Source organism: Trichoderma harzianum (assembly GCF_003025095.1).
Source record: "Trichoderma harzianum CBS 226.95 unplaced genomic scaffold M431scaffold_31, whole genome shotgun sequence".
Taxonomy (NCBI): domain Eukaryota; kingdom Fungi; phylum Ascomycota; class Sordariomycetes; order Hypocreales; family Hypocreaceae; genus Trichoderma; species Trichoderma harzianum.
In genome coordinates, this window is record NW_020209279.1 from 65,178 (window position 1) to 77,879 (window position 12,702).

General features: G+C 54.3%; 2 protein-coding genes across 2 annotated transcripts; one reads left to right on the forward strand and one right to left on the reverse strand.

Annotated features, from left to right (window-relative positions):
• Positions 1-451: 451 nt before the first annotated feature.
• On the reverse strand, positions 452-4,188 carry M431DRAFT_11332 (hypothetical protein; the record flags this gene model as incomplete). Its single annotated transcript, XM_024911871.1, has 5 exons — positions 452-479; positions 560-830; positions 893-1,109; positions 1,176-3,458; positions 3,532-4,188. 5 exons carry the CDS (start codon positions 4,186-4,188, stop codon positions 452-454), a joined length of 3,456 nt encoding a protein of 1,151 aa, XP_024767585.1.
• A 2,393-nt stretch (positions 4,189-6,581) lies between these two features.
• On the forward strand, positions 6,582-7,485 carry M431DRAFT_514099 (hypothetical protein). Its single transcript, XM_024920150.1, has one exon. It carries the CDS (start codon positions 6,770-6,772, stop codon positions 7,262-7,264), a length of 495 nt encoding a protein of 164 aa, XP_024767586.1. The 5' UTR covers positions 6,582-6,769; the 3' UTR covers positions 7,265-7,485.
• Positions 7,486-12,702: the final 5,217 nt, after the last annotated feature.

Below are 12,702 nucleotides of genomic sequence, written 5' to 3' on the forward strand. Positions count from 1 at the left end.
ACGTTTGGGTCATTGGATGTTGGTCGAAATCAGGAAACCCAAGACACCTTGAATGCAATCAATCCACGACAGCATTTCTGTACAAGGGCCGTCCAGGCTCGGCTGCATCTTTTGTTTCTTTTCGTCCTTTTTTCCATTCCCTTTCAATTATCCCCCTCTTTTTCGCGCCTCGAATCCCTGGAAAAAAGAAGAAGAAATCCAACTTCCGCTGCGATATAGTACCAGACCATTCCGGCATGGCCTTTTTTTTGTGGCCAGATCTTCCCCATTCTAGATCCTCTTCGTATCATTTCTCTGCTTCCACTCCCTCAAACATGCTTTGTGCTTCTCTTCTATACACTCTGCTTCTCCATTGTACAACACGTTAAGCGTCTTTATATATGGGCCCAGTTTGCTGACTGTTTCAAACAATATCAGAGTATCAGGGCTTTGGTGCTCAGGGGCGAGTATTTCACAAAAAGCCAGATTCAGCAAGCACCCTACATCACACAATTCGTTAGCAACTGTGAAAGAGCAGACCGAAGCAAATGCCTCCTCTGTTTTGCTTTGTTGTACATACCTGACAATCTTCTCGTCTTCACGCTCGCGGGGTTCAATCTGCAAACTCTTGTCGTACATCTCATGTACGTCTCCCGCAGCTTGCATGTTGCTCACTATGTAATCGTGCAGTTCAGGGACTGGCTGTAGGGAGTATCCCACATTCTGGTATTGCTGAATGTCGCGAATGACTTCGGCTGTCTTTGCTCTCTTGGCAAAGTTGATCAGATTGGTCTTCTTAATCACCGAGGGTATACCGTCCTCAATAAAGGTAAGATCGGTCAAATAAACACCTACGTTCTTCTGTTAAAACTACCATCCTTCACCATAAAGTTGCTCAACAGGCCAAACTCACCGAAAAAGGGGATACACGGCGGGTTGGCAACGTGAAGCGCCTCGCGGTACTCGCCAAAGTTCTTGGTGCTAGCCATAAGTCGACGCATCGTTTCCAGAACAACGCTGGTTCGCTGAGGGACTTGATCCCAGGTCCGCTTCAAACGCGCAATAGGCGCCGTGCCCAACGCTGAGATGATGGATGTCAACGTGGAGAAGTTGTTGAGACCTCGGCATTTCTAGTAAAACTGTGTTAGCACTGGATTGTTCTTTCAATATAAAAGTGTCAGGATACGCAAACATACGTCGGCAACAGCAACAAAGTGCTTAATCACCACAACTCGCTTCTTGACATCCATCTGGTTTAGAATCATCTCCGCCACCCAGTTGGTCATCTGGTTAGAGTGCAGAATCAGAGCCTTGACATTCGGAGCTGCGTCAGGGTCGCCGTCTGCAACCTTTTTCTGCCACGTCTTATTCAAGCACTCAGTGGCCTTGATCTTGGAGTACAGCCGAGACTCGATGATTGTCAGTTGGCGAGCAAACTCTGTAACGTCAATGTCCAAGAATTTGAGTTTTCTCATGTTCTTTGGAATGATGGGCGTTGGAGTGCTCTGGTTCAGGGTTTGGATCATGCGCCTGGCGCCAGCCTCCTTGCCGCTGAGCCTCTGGTCGAGGATCGCCATCAGGGGCCCTGAACCTGGTGTCTCAGTCGACTTGACAGTGTCTCTCGCAAACGTGTACACGTCGCGTATCAGAGTCTTGGACTCGTCGTTGAACTCTTCCATCCAGAAACTGTCGAACCAACTCTTCAGAATGTTGACCACTCTGAATCGGATGAGCTTCTGCTTGCGGTCTCGCCACAACTCATAGTCTTGCTGTGTGAGGCCCTCCGGAGGCTGTATGCCGAACCGTTGAACTAGCATCTCAAAGAGCTCGCGTGCTGAGGTAAAGGATCGATAAGTCAAGAGGAAGGTGTTGTTAAAACTAGAATCAAGTTTATCATGGCGCGTGAGCTGCTCGACCAGTGCCAAGAGGGATCCTCCCTTTACCGTGGGTGTGGTTGCCTTTGCGTCCCAAGAGAGGTCGTTTTCGTAGTCCAGGAGCAGGAACTCGGGCGTGTCCTCGTCCGGTTGAAGCTGTGGTGACGGGTCTTCTCCAAAGATCTTCTTGACCTTGGAGTAGTCGCCCTTTCTGGAGAATCCAGGAGGGGCATCGCCCTCGGAGTATGACTGGGTGGTGATGAGTGGCGGTCGGACTGGTGCGGTCCTTGAGTCTGACCGCTGATGGGGTCTGTCGTAAGGCATAGTCTCTCCTCGCTGGAGCTGGCCCCGTGGTGGTTGACGAGCCTTTGCTTGCTGCTGCTGCATGTTGATCAGGACCTGCTCTGAAAGCAGCTGTAGCGAGAATCCAGTGTGCGACGAGTTCGTCTCGAGTGCTCTCGCGCATTGGCGAACATAGTCGAGACGGCTCTCGAGAGGCTCTCCCCGTACTTCTGACCATTCGTCCGCCAGGGGTCCGGCGACGGCTTGGCAGCTTAGCATAAGGTCGGCAATGTTGTCGTACAGCGATTGCTTGTTGATGCTAAAGTCTTCCAGCTGAGGTGTCTGGAATGTATTGCCCAAAGATGACAGGTCGACGGACTCAATCATGGCAATCCACGGCCTAAACGTCTCTACAACCTTGCCGCCTGCAAAGCAGACATTGTTAGCAATGGCCTCGTGCCGCTGAGGCGAGATGATCTTTTCAGGAGCTGTAAGGTTCTTTTCCAGCTCCCGAATGCTAGACACGAGAATTCTCTTGTGCTCATCTAACCTCTCGAGGAGATTACCATCGAGGACTGCGGTGGGCTCGGTGAGACCCTCCTCATCGTCAAGGAAGTTGGGTGACATCAAATCATGGAAATCTAGCCCGTTGCTCTGCCAGCTCCCACCTGAGGTGCTGCCAATGACAAAGCCAGGGAAAAGTCGGGGGATGTCCTCTCCTCTCTGTTGCCTGGCCACTTCAACATAGCTGAAGACGCCACCCAACACGCCGTCGGCCTCCTGGAGACACTTTTGAACAGATTCCGCGTTGGGCCAATCGGCGGCAGCAATGTGTGAAGAAATAACCAGCTTGGAAAACTTGGACATCATATCTCGGAAGTGGGGATAGAGTGCCTTGTTAGTAGAGATGATGGAAGGCTGACCAGAATGGTTGTCCGTGGTCCCTGAGCCGGCGGCAAGAAGTAGTCTGAGGTGATCGGAAATGTCTTCGGCCCTGGCCACGTATTCGGAGCGGGCGTTGTTGGTGACGGCCTCGCGATATCGGTCGATGGCGCGCTTCATGTTGGTGACAAGCAGACTCCAGGTAAGGGGTGGCGTGGATCCATCGTCGAAGAAAGACTTGGGCACGCTGGTGGTGGCAGGCACGTTGTATGTGGTGCTGGTGAATGATGTAGCCGATGCAATGTTTGGTGGTTGGTTGGTGTTGGCGAATCCGAGGGCGTATGCATCGCTTCTCTTCCGCCGAGCGGGAGAAGTACCATTCATCGAGTCCATTGATGTTGACGGGGAGAGAGCTGCACTGAATGAACCGCGAATGCGAGGCTGGATAGAGGATTAGTTCCAAGTATTTTCTTTTTTGTTTGGTCATGTTTAATGGACAGATAGATGTGCTTACCATGGACCCTCTGGACGCGAGCATCAGAGATTCGCCTTCGGCCTCTGAAGCTGAAGTCGCCGAGTCGTCGTCCTCGTCCTGGGTCAGCCCACGCGCCATCATTTCTGGCGGCGGCCGTGTCTTCTCGGGCATGGCAACGTTCATGCGGTCCCTGGGGCCCGTCTCGGCCGAGGACACGGGCGATTCTAGCGGCAGCTCCATGCTGCGATCGCCCGTCATCATGTTGTAGTAGAAGAGGCGGCCATCTGGCGTGGCCTGCGGGATCCAAAAGTCGGCGCGAGACTTGTCGCCGCCCATGTCGGTGCCCTCGAGCGGCAGGCTGCCAAAGCCTTCGCCCTCGGAATCTTCGTCCTGGTCGGCACTGTCTTCGTAAAGTTCGTTTTCCTCCATTTCGTCTTCCATGTGGTGGTTGGCATGGCCGTTTTGGCCCATGTCGGGAAACTCGTCGGGGCTAGTGATGGCCTGGCAGTAATTGCTGGGGAACCAGCCGCGCACTCCATTGATGACGCCGTCCCACCAGCCGCTCTCGAGCTGGGTGATGACCTGGATGATGTCGCCCTCGTGGAAGCTGAGACTGGTCCTGTCGTCGGCCTCATAGTCGTAGAGAGCACGGACGTACATGCTGCCGGGCGGCGCAGTTCCCACGACGCCGTCCATGGTTTTTGGCGCGCGCGTGTGGGGGAAGAGCTAGAGAGAGGGGGGAAAGGAGAAGTTGGGGAGCGAGAGAGCGCGCAAGAGAGAGTCGGAGAGGGGGCTTCGACAAAGGCCCAAACGCGATGGCGATGGCCGGGATGGGCGAGATGGCGATCGAGTCACGGTTTGCGCTCGAGGCCGCGGAGGATCTGTGCCAGCAGAGAGCAAGTCGAGTCGAGTCGAGTCGAGTCGAGGCGGGTCGGATCAGATCAGGATGAGATGGCGACAAAATCACCGCAGGACATGGTCCGCGAGTCAGCCTTGTTGCAAGCCGATGGCGGCGCGCGCTGGGCCGATACCAATGCCAATGAGCATGCCACCAATGTTGCAGGCGGGAAGCAGGCGAGACGTGCTCGACGGGCTGGAGATGTTCAGCAGATCGCTGGGGGAAAGGGGAGGCTATCGTCGACTGGAGTTTCGAGTGGCGGCAATTGGGGTGGTGGCCTCGCTGTGTTTCTGGCGCTGCTGCAGAAAGGGCACGCTTGCTGCTAGGCCGTTACGGGCACTGGGGGGAGATTTAGGCGAGACAAGAGCACTGATGGAGGCGCTGTATCTTCCCATGTGCTAGTGGGCGCGGGCGTCCTCCACTTCTACAATGGATTGGATCGGTTCTGGCAGCGTTAGCGAAGTACAAGGCCCAGATACTGCCCGTTACAGCAACCCCACGCGCCGTCAACCTCTGGAATCCGACAGCTGCTGGGGGAACTCGACGCACCTGAAGCATGCCGTCGATCGCCCAAACAAACGTGGAAGTGGAAGCGCAGTGCAGGCTCAAGCAGCACGAGCAACGCGCGACATCAGACCGGCGGAAACGAGACAGTTGCATGTACTCCGTATCTACTTCCCATGGACCCCCAAAATGAGACGAGCCCCGCTCGCCATGCTCCGTCGCTCCAGCTTAGCGCCATGCACGCAGCCAGGTACAGCTACCCCGGGCAGCCACAGACGGCCAGCCACATGCTTCGTACCCGGTACTTGCGCGCGCTCGAACTAGTGGCTAGCCACTAGGAGGAAGCGATAGCTACAGCACCTCCTGAACCGTTTGAAACCTCGCAGCACACCAGCCATTGATGTGTTAGGCCGGTACATGGATTGATGGAACTTGCACCAACAAATTTCAAAATTGAATTGAATGCATCAATCAAGCTAGATGGACCCACGACGTGCCGGAGCTTGTCCATGATTGGAGATTTGTGCTTGAGAAATGGACGAGCAACGATTTCTCGAACATTGAATGGAACAGTTACATGAGATACGATATCAAGAGGTACGTGAATGGGTCCCCAAACACGCGCAAAGGGCGCACAGACAGGCACATGTGCAGTGCATGGTACCTCTTTTGCTCTTGTAAGCCATCCATCTGATCCATTGCCATCAATCCCTACAGGTTGGTTGACTCCATTGCCTAGAATGGCAGAACGCTTGATTGTTCTCTTTGGTGCAGCTGTCATCTCATAAATACGGATAACATATGAGCATTCCTTCTCCTCCAATCTCCCCAGCTCGTGCCTGTCATTGCCTCTTAACGAAGGGCTTGTCACATTGCACCCCACGTTTGACCACCTTGCCAGCTATCCAGAAGCGAGAAAGATGAATGAGAATCTACGAAGCCGGATTGGAAGGGGATGGTACGGATCGGCTCTCCTCTTTCTACTATGGATACGATAACAATGCCATGCTTCACCTTCTGTGCTGCAACTCTGAGCTACCACGATGATGGCAGAAGCGTTGGTCATACCGCTTCCGTTGCATTGCAATTCGAGACAGACCAACCTATACAATCTTGTTGGAACTATTGCAAAGGACGGAGTATGACCGGGAGCACAGCTACCTCTCTCTCTCTCTACCAGGGATTATTCGGCCCTCAAATCTTGGAGCGACGGGCATACAGTATGGTGGGCAGGCACAATGCAATGCAATCCTCCCACACGACCCAAAAACACACAAAGCACAAAGAGAGAACCAGCCAGCCAAGGCATAATTCTGCGCCGGGACCTCAGGCCGTTGGCATCAAAGTGAACCTACTCATTTACACATGGTCCGAATAGTCGGCCTCTTCATACCGCCTCTTCGACCTTGGCCCCCTTCGCATGAATAAACGCTAGCAAACCCACAAAGTGTCGGCCAACGCATCAGCAAAAAGAAAACTCGGTAATGAACTCGGACACGAAAGACACTTCGGAGGAGTCCGCCGAACAGGATCTGAATAGGGCTCAGTTTAAATCACGGCAGCAAATTTTTTGAGCGAAATGGGGCGGCCGCGTTCCAGATAGAAAGCTTCAAGAAAAGCACGAGCACGCACCACCCAGCAGCAAAAGCAGCATCCCGCCACTAACAAGCAAAGAAAAAAACAATTACAGCTTCAAGGGACTGAACTACTTTTCGCCAAGTTTTCGCCAGGCCAGACAAAGGCCGGAAAGCTGCGTCAAAAGTCTCTCCCGGAACCGACCAACCGGCCACTAGTACTTGTGCTAGAACTACCTAGCAGCAGAGCTAGAGTCACCAGCAAAATGAGCTTCTCTCGTGTCACGACAAAGTTGCGCCCATGGCAACGAAGAGCTCGCGGGATTCTAGAAAGTGGATGTGCCAATTTACTCCCAGGGGCGCGAAAGGAGGGCAGGGCCATGGCTCGCCTTCAGAACAGGCGCAAGTACCGCTACCAGTCAGATACAACGTGGGGCTGGTGCCCGGAGCGGCCAGCGTCTTAGGTCCCGGAAGCTTGCCCCGGACCCGCCCAAGAACCAGGTACTATACTCGTACATTGTCGCCCTCTAACCAGCAACAGCTACAGTATTTTCGGTGTCTGGTACAGTATGATGAGGTCTGGACGTCTGCTGGCACTGTGACGGCTTGGTCAACTCTGATTTACAGAGACACAGCAATGGAGCACTTGATACAAGGGTCATCCTCCACTGGCGAGTACGCGGAAACGGTGCGGATTCGGCTTAAACGGTGGTGGCTGGGCTTGTGCAGTGCAATTTGTGCATGTTTCAGTCACCGTTCCGTTTCCCGTGTTGGCGCATCTCGGGGAGGTACTTGAGCCACAGAGAAGGGCTGCTGATAAGCGTGCATGTTCGTCGCGCCTCGTACTGTGCGGCCAGTGACGCGCTGCCATCGTGTACATGCTGGCCGGAGCTTCTGGTGCTGACCTTTGAGGATTCATATCATGGCAGCACTGAAAATAGGGGTCTGGTCGCCTTTTTGTCTGTGCCGCCTTACGGGAATAGGGAGCTGCTTGTACCAGTGATTGATGAAGTGAGCACCACGTTCAATGGATTTGATGCATGCAATTTGGCAGAGACACACACCGCTGGAGCTGCTTCTACTTTGAGTTACAGCGTCTTCACACATCAGCGGTAGTGGTGTTGGTGTTCATGCTGCAAGTCGATGATGATCTGAAGATACGCACGCTACATACAATACACGCATGTACGAGTACGAGACAGAAAAACAAGCGTCTCAAGACAAAGAACCAGAGTATGGGGTTAAAAAAAAAAAAAAAAAGAGAGAAAAGTCTGGAGATTTCCCCTCCATTACACGAGTGAGTCCATCCAGATTTTGAACCCATTCGCTACATCCACCCGGTGCCGTATGGAGCATCGTCACAATCTACCGAGGCAGCGGTTCAAGGCTCCGGTGTGTGGATGTTGCTTTTTTTAGTGCTGCGCGTGTCAACTTGTCCCAGGACAGCAGCTGTGCCCACAACGACCCGACTCCGTTAACTCCATCTGATCTCAAGACATGAGATGATACTGTCCGAACCGGTTTGATTGATGATGGCACAACGGCATCCCTCTAGAGAAAAGGAAGATACTGTATGCTCGGCTTTGTCAGCTTCGGTCGTATGCACCCCACGCCGCCCGAGAGCTGACTAGAGCCGCTGCGGGTTGACGGAGCGGGAGATGCAGCTACGAGAGGAGCAAAATAGGACGGGCAGACATGTACAGTAAGACGGCGATCTCACAGGCAAGGTACAGTACAGCAAGGCACGCACGTAGCGTGGTGTATGTCCTCGTACAGTACTCGCAGATCCAAGTGAAGTGCCTCGGTGGAATTCGCCTGTTGCACAGCCAATGCACGCTTACCTGTGCTCTGCGTGTACGAGTAATACGTATGGACAGCAGTGGCCATTGTGGTGATGCCCGATTTCTAATAATACTCGTGCCGGGAGATTTGGTGTCCATTACTAGCAACTTCGCCGCTTGGGAGGCGCCAACGGACGGGCTCGTATACACCAGTCATTCGAGCACCTGAAACGACTTCTCACCGTGACTAAGACATTCCACCTTGACCAAGGCTGAGTGGCGGTCTACTGCAGTGTGTCCGACAAGTATTGGACGACGTTCGCTTTCCCATCACCGCCAGTCTGGCTGATTTGATCCCATGGATGATGGCCAAACCGAGCACTACGAAGACAGGTAACGGTACATGCAATGCATGCACGCATCTGCATGCCCCCCTGCCCGGTTTCTTGGTGAGCAGTGGTTGATTTTCCCGTACACGCACCTGGTCCAAGCACGGAACACGGAGAGAAGTGCTCACGGAATGGAAGAAGGGGGTCTAGTTTCAACGCTGCCCCTGTCTCCTTTATGCACGAGAATGCATTCATGTGCCTTAGCACGAGTAGCGTGTACAGGTACGTGGAGGAGTGCAGGCATCTGGGAATGCGTCCATCTCCACTACTGGAAAAGTACTTTCCAGAGTAGTAGACACCGACTGTTGGACAGTACCTGTCAGGCAGGATTGCATCGCATTGTCTCACCCAGCGAGCCCGTCAGCGAATGCGCAGTACTTGGCGCCAGCAACCTCACACTTGCATTTGAGGTATCTGTCGGGTAGCCATGAGGGCATCCCCTGTAATGGACGCTGCCCGTAGCTTTTGCTTGGTACAGATACTTGCAAGCCTGACAAGCATGTATGTACGGATACAGTATCCATCAATTGATGCTTGAAGAGTTGAGCGCTTCTAGAAGGTGTTTTGTCAGATGGCACCGATTGTTTTGCGCCTTGACCACGAGTCATTGATACAGCATACAGGTACAGCCATGTATGTACGTATGAACAGTTGTACATGATAACATTGCTTTCCAATGGAGGAAGACGAGGTGACAGAGATACACAGCTCAGTGTATTCATAGCGTCGAGGCTGGCAGTGACGATAACCTTGGCCAGACTGTGCTCAATGAGCGGTGTGCAACGGCTAATACAGTGCGATGCATTGTTACTAAGACGGAAGCTCGTTACTCCCCAAGGTCGTCGTGTTCTCAAGAGTCGCCCAAAGTGGTGGCTCGGTAGTCCGCTCTCAGCTCCTAAGTTCGGACATGGCGCCCGTGGTGGGTTGGTGTGGATCGCCAGATGCAAGACCGGCCTCGTTGTGGTGATAGAACCCAGCTCCGATGCTATGGAGGCGGGATCGCGGAGACCGACCAGGTGCTCATTGTCTGTTTCCGCTCCATCATGACGCGCGCCGGATCTTGATCAGTTTGGACGTCCGAGTACCGGTACCGGGACGTGCGTCCATCTCGATTTCTCGAAAGGAGCAGGGCCCAAACAATATCCCCTCCAGCTCTGTTCGGTACTTGGGATTCTCAAAAGTAATCCAAGACAAGGCGGCGCATTTTGGCGTCTCTGTCTCCCAGGGAGACGCTGGAAGTGGGCACCGCTATTGCTAGCACCAGCACTTGTAGCATGTGTGTCTTATCCACCTCGCAGAGTGGTAATGGGCTTGGCGGATACTTGCCATATTGGGCCTTTTGCGAGGCCTGGCGGCACTGATCGATTCCTAGAACGTCCGATCCAGCTTACTTTGGCGAGCGCATGTGTGAGTGCAGTACACATGCTACTGCAGCGGAGCAGCATTGGCGGCGGCGGCCACATTCAACGTCTCTTGGCCCTTTCAACGTACCAAATACACCAGCTCTCTTATGGTGGCTGCTCGACACTTTTCGGTGTCCGTAGTGATGGCAGAAGGGAGGGGGAGAAGGGAGAAGGGGGAAACGAAATGAAGAAAGGTGGAAAACGAGAGGAAGGGGACAGGAAATGAGGAAGCTATTTCCTGCCTTACNGGCTCGGCCTACCTAAGGACCAACAACACACAGTGCTGGCCAGGGAATATCGATCGTGTTCTGTTCTCGTGATGCCACCATGTAGCACGGAGCAAAGGACAGCACATCATCTCCAAGGCTCCTGATGCCGCCAGCATGTAGGCGCAAGCTGTGCTGACCGACTGTCGCCAGAACCCGATGGTGGGGTGGCCATGGCCTCTACTGTACGAGTACAGGCTGCAGGCGGCGCGCTATTCATCCATGTTAGCAGGACAAACAGACTTGCAGCGCCTATCAATCAAGCCCCCAGCACGGCTGTACGTGTGATCAATGGATCAATATGCTAAAACACGCGGGACATGATGCCACCCTGCATGGAAGCTGAGAGGCCGCGGGGTGGAAGAGGGACGGGAATAAGAATGACAGCGGATGGTGTCTAGTAGCCGCGAAGGGATAAAGGAGAATGATAAATGACCAGCGAATGGCAAAAGGAAGAGTCTAAAGGAAATGAGAAAACGCAATGAAGAGACGAACGGGCAATAGAAATGAAAGCACGAAGAAAAAAAGTTGGTGGGGGGATGGAGCGAAGAGGACGGATAGGCGGAAGACGCAGGTCCGGTCACTGGAGTTGATGGATCACTGATTGTTCAGTGGCAGTCAAAGTAGAGGTACGAGCCCCCCGTAGGCACTTGTACCCTGTACGAGAGTTGGCCGGCATGGCGTCGGGTGTGCCTGGTTTTCCTCCCTTGCTGTCCCGCGACTCAGGCATTTTTTCCTTTTTTCCCTCTTGCCTCTTGCGCACGGAGGCCATTTGGGTCTGTGTTTTTGCAGTGCCGCTTTTAAGGCAAAGTCCTTGTCTCTTTGCTTTTTGCTTTTGCTTTTTTGCTTTTCCCTTTTTTTCTTTTTACCTTTTAGTTGGGCCGAACGAGGCGGGAGGCGTGCTGACCTGGCCTGGCTGGACTGGACTGGGCTGGGCTGGCCGTGGCTGACCTGATCGGACGGGACGTGTTCGAGGACGATGCGCCAACGCATTTGATGGCAACGGGTGATCCCGAGGGCGAAAGAAGGAGGCGCGAGAGTGTGTAACTGGTGATGATGAGACGAGATGTGATGAGCTGGGAATCTGTCTTCGGTCATCTTTGCTGACTTTGCGAGATGGATAGCTGGCACTTCTCGTTCGGCATAGAGACACCAGACACGTAGATATACAACGCCGTGGTCGGTATACTTGCAGTGCAGAGAGTAGAGCGTCCATGGAAATATATGGAGTTGCATCCAGGTGGACTACCCGTACTTCAGGCATGTCGCAGGCACTCCGCAAGCCAATTCATTCTTCCAAGTCTCGTGTGGGTTCGGAGAGCGAAATCGAAATGGCACGGCAAAGCTGGTGGTGTCAATTCGGTGCTAGTGCTTGGAGCTATCAATCCTCGCGGCCAAGCGTGTGACTCCGGCAACCAGAGCCTGGAGCCCCGACAAGCTGCGACGCAACGGCGGGCCAATGGCGGGGCAGGGCTTGCAAGCTTGGGTGCGTACCGGTACCTGGCCTGAACCCGGACCGCGCTGAGCTGCGAGTACCCAGAGGTACCGCCCCTTGCGCCTCCCCCTACTTCCATGTAGCTTGCAGCGCCGGTGTCATCTGGTGTGTCCAGCACAGCACAGCAGTACCGCCAAACCGCGCTGCTGGAGGGGCCGAGCTTCGCCCCTCTTGCGCTGACGGGACCCCCGCTGGAGGCACTTGGTAGCGTCGGTCGCCAGCGCAGCAGGCCGCTGTGTCGCGTTTGAGAGGTGGGCTCCATCGTCGTCGCTTGACGGGGTGTGCTCGTGATGCCTCTGCGAGTACCGCCGCCGCGGACGATGGCCGCAGAGATACCTGCTGCGCCTGCACCGGTACTTGGCTGCCGCGTCTGGCACGTCGCCGGGCCTGCGAGGTCGCGGTACAAGAGCCCCGTCCGACGCCCCGTCTGGTGGCCGTACCGCGCTGTACCGCGCTGTACTTACGTCTCGTACCGCTACATGCACAGCACAGCAACTTCCAGCCAGGTACCCGCGCTCCAGTGGGCACAGCACAGCACAGCGCATTTTCGCACCATGGACAGCCTCCCCCTCCCCCTCCATCCCTCTTTTTCCCGCCCCGACTCGACCAGAACTTTTTTTTTTCCAGGTATTCTCCAGTGCCCTCTGCCCTCTGTGCTGTTTCCCCCCTCCTTCTGCGCACCCACCCCTCCCAAAATTCTTACCCCCCCAGTGGCTTGCTGTCCGCGTCCCCCGAATTGAAATCTTTCCCCTCCCCCCCTCTCGCCGTCTTTCCTTCATTTACTGCCCTCGCCCTCTTAACCCGCCTCTCCCCTCTTCGTCTGCCACCATCTTCGTTGCCCCCAACGACAAACTACACCAGCTTCACAGCATCGCCATTCTCTGTCCGATCCCCGACATT

What these genes read in the sequence shown, in the direction of transcription:
- M431DRAFT_514099 (XM_024920150.1), top strand. Translation starts at nt 6,770, where the DNA reads ATGGCAACGAAGAGCTCGCGGGATTCTAGAAAGTGGATGTGCCAATTT.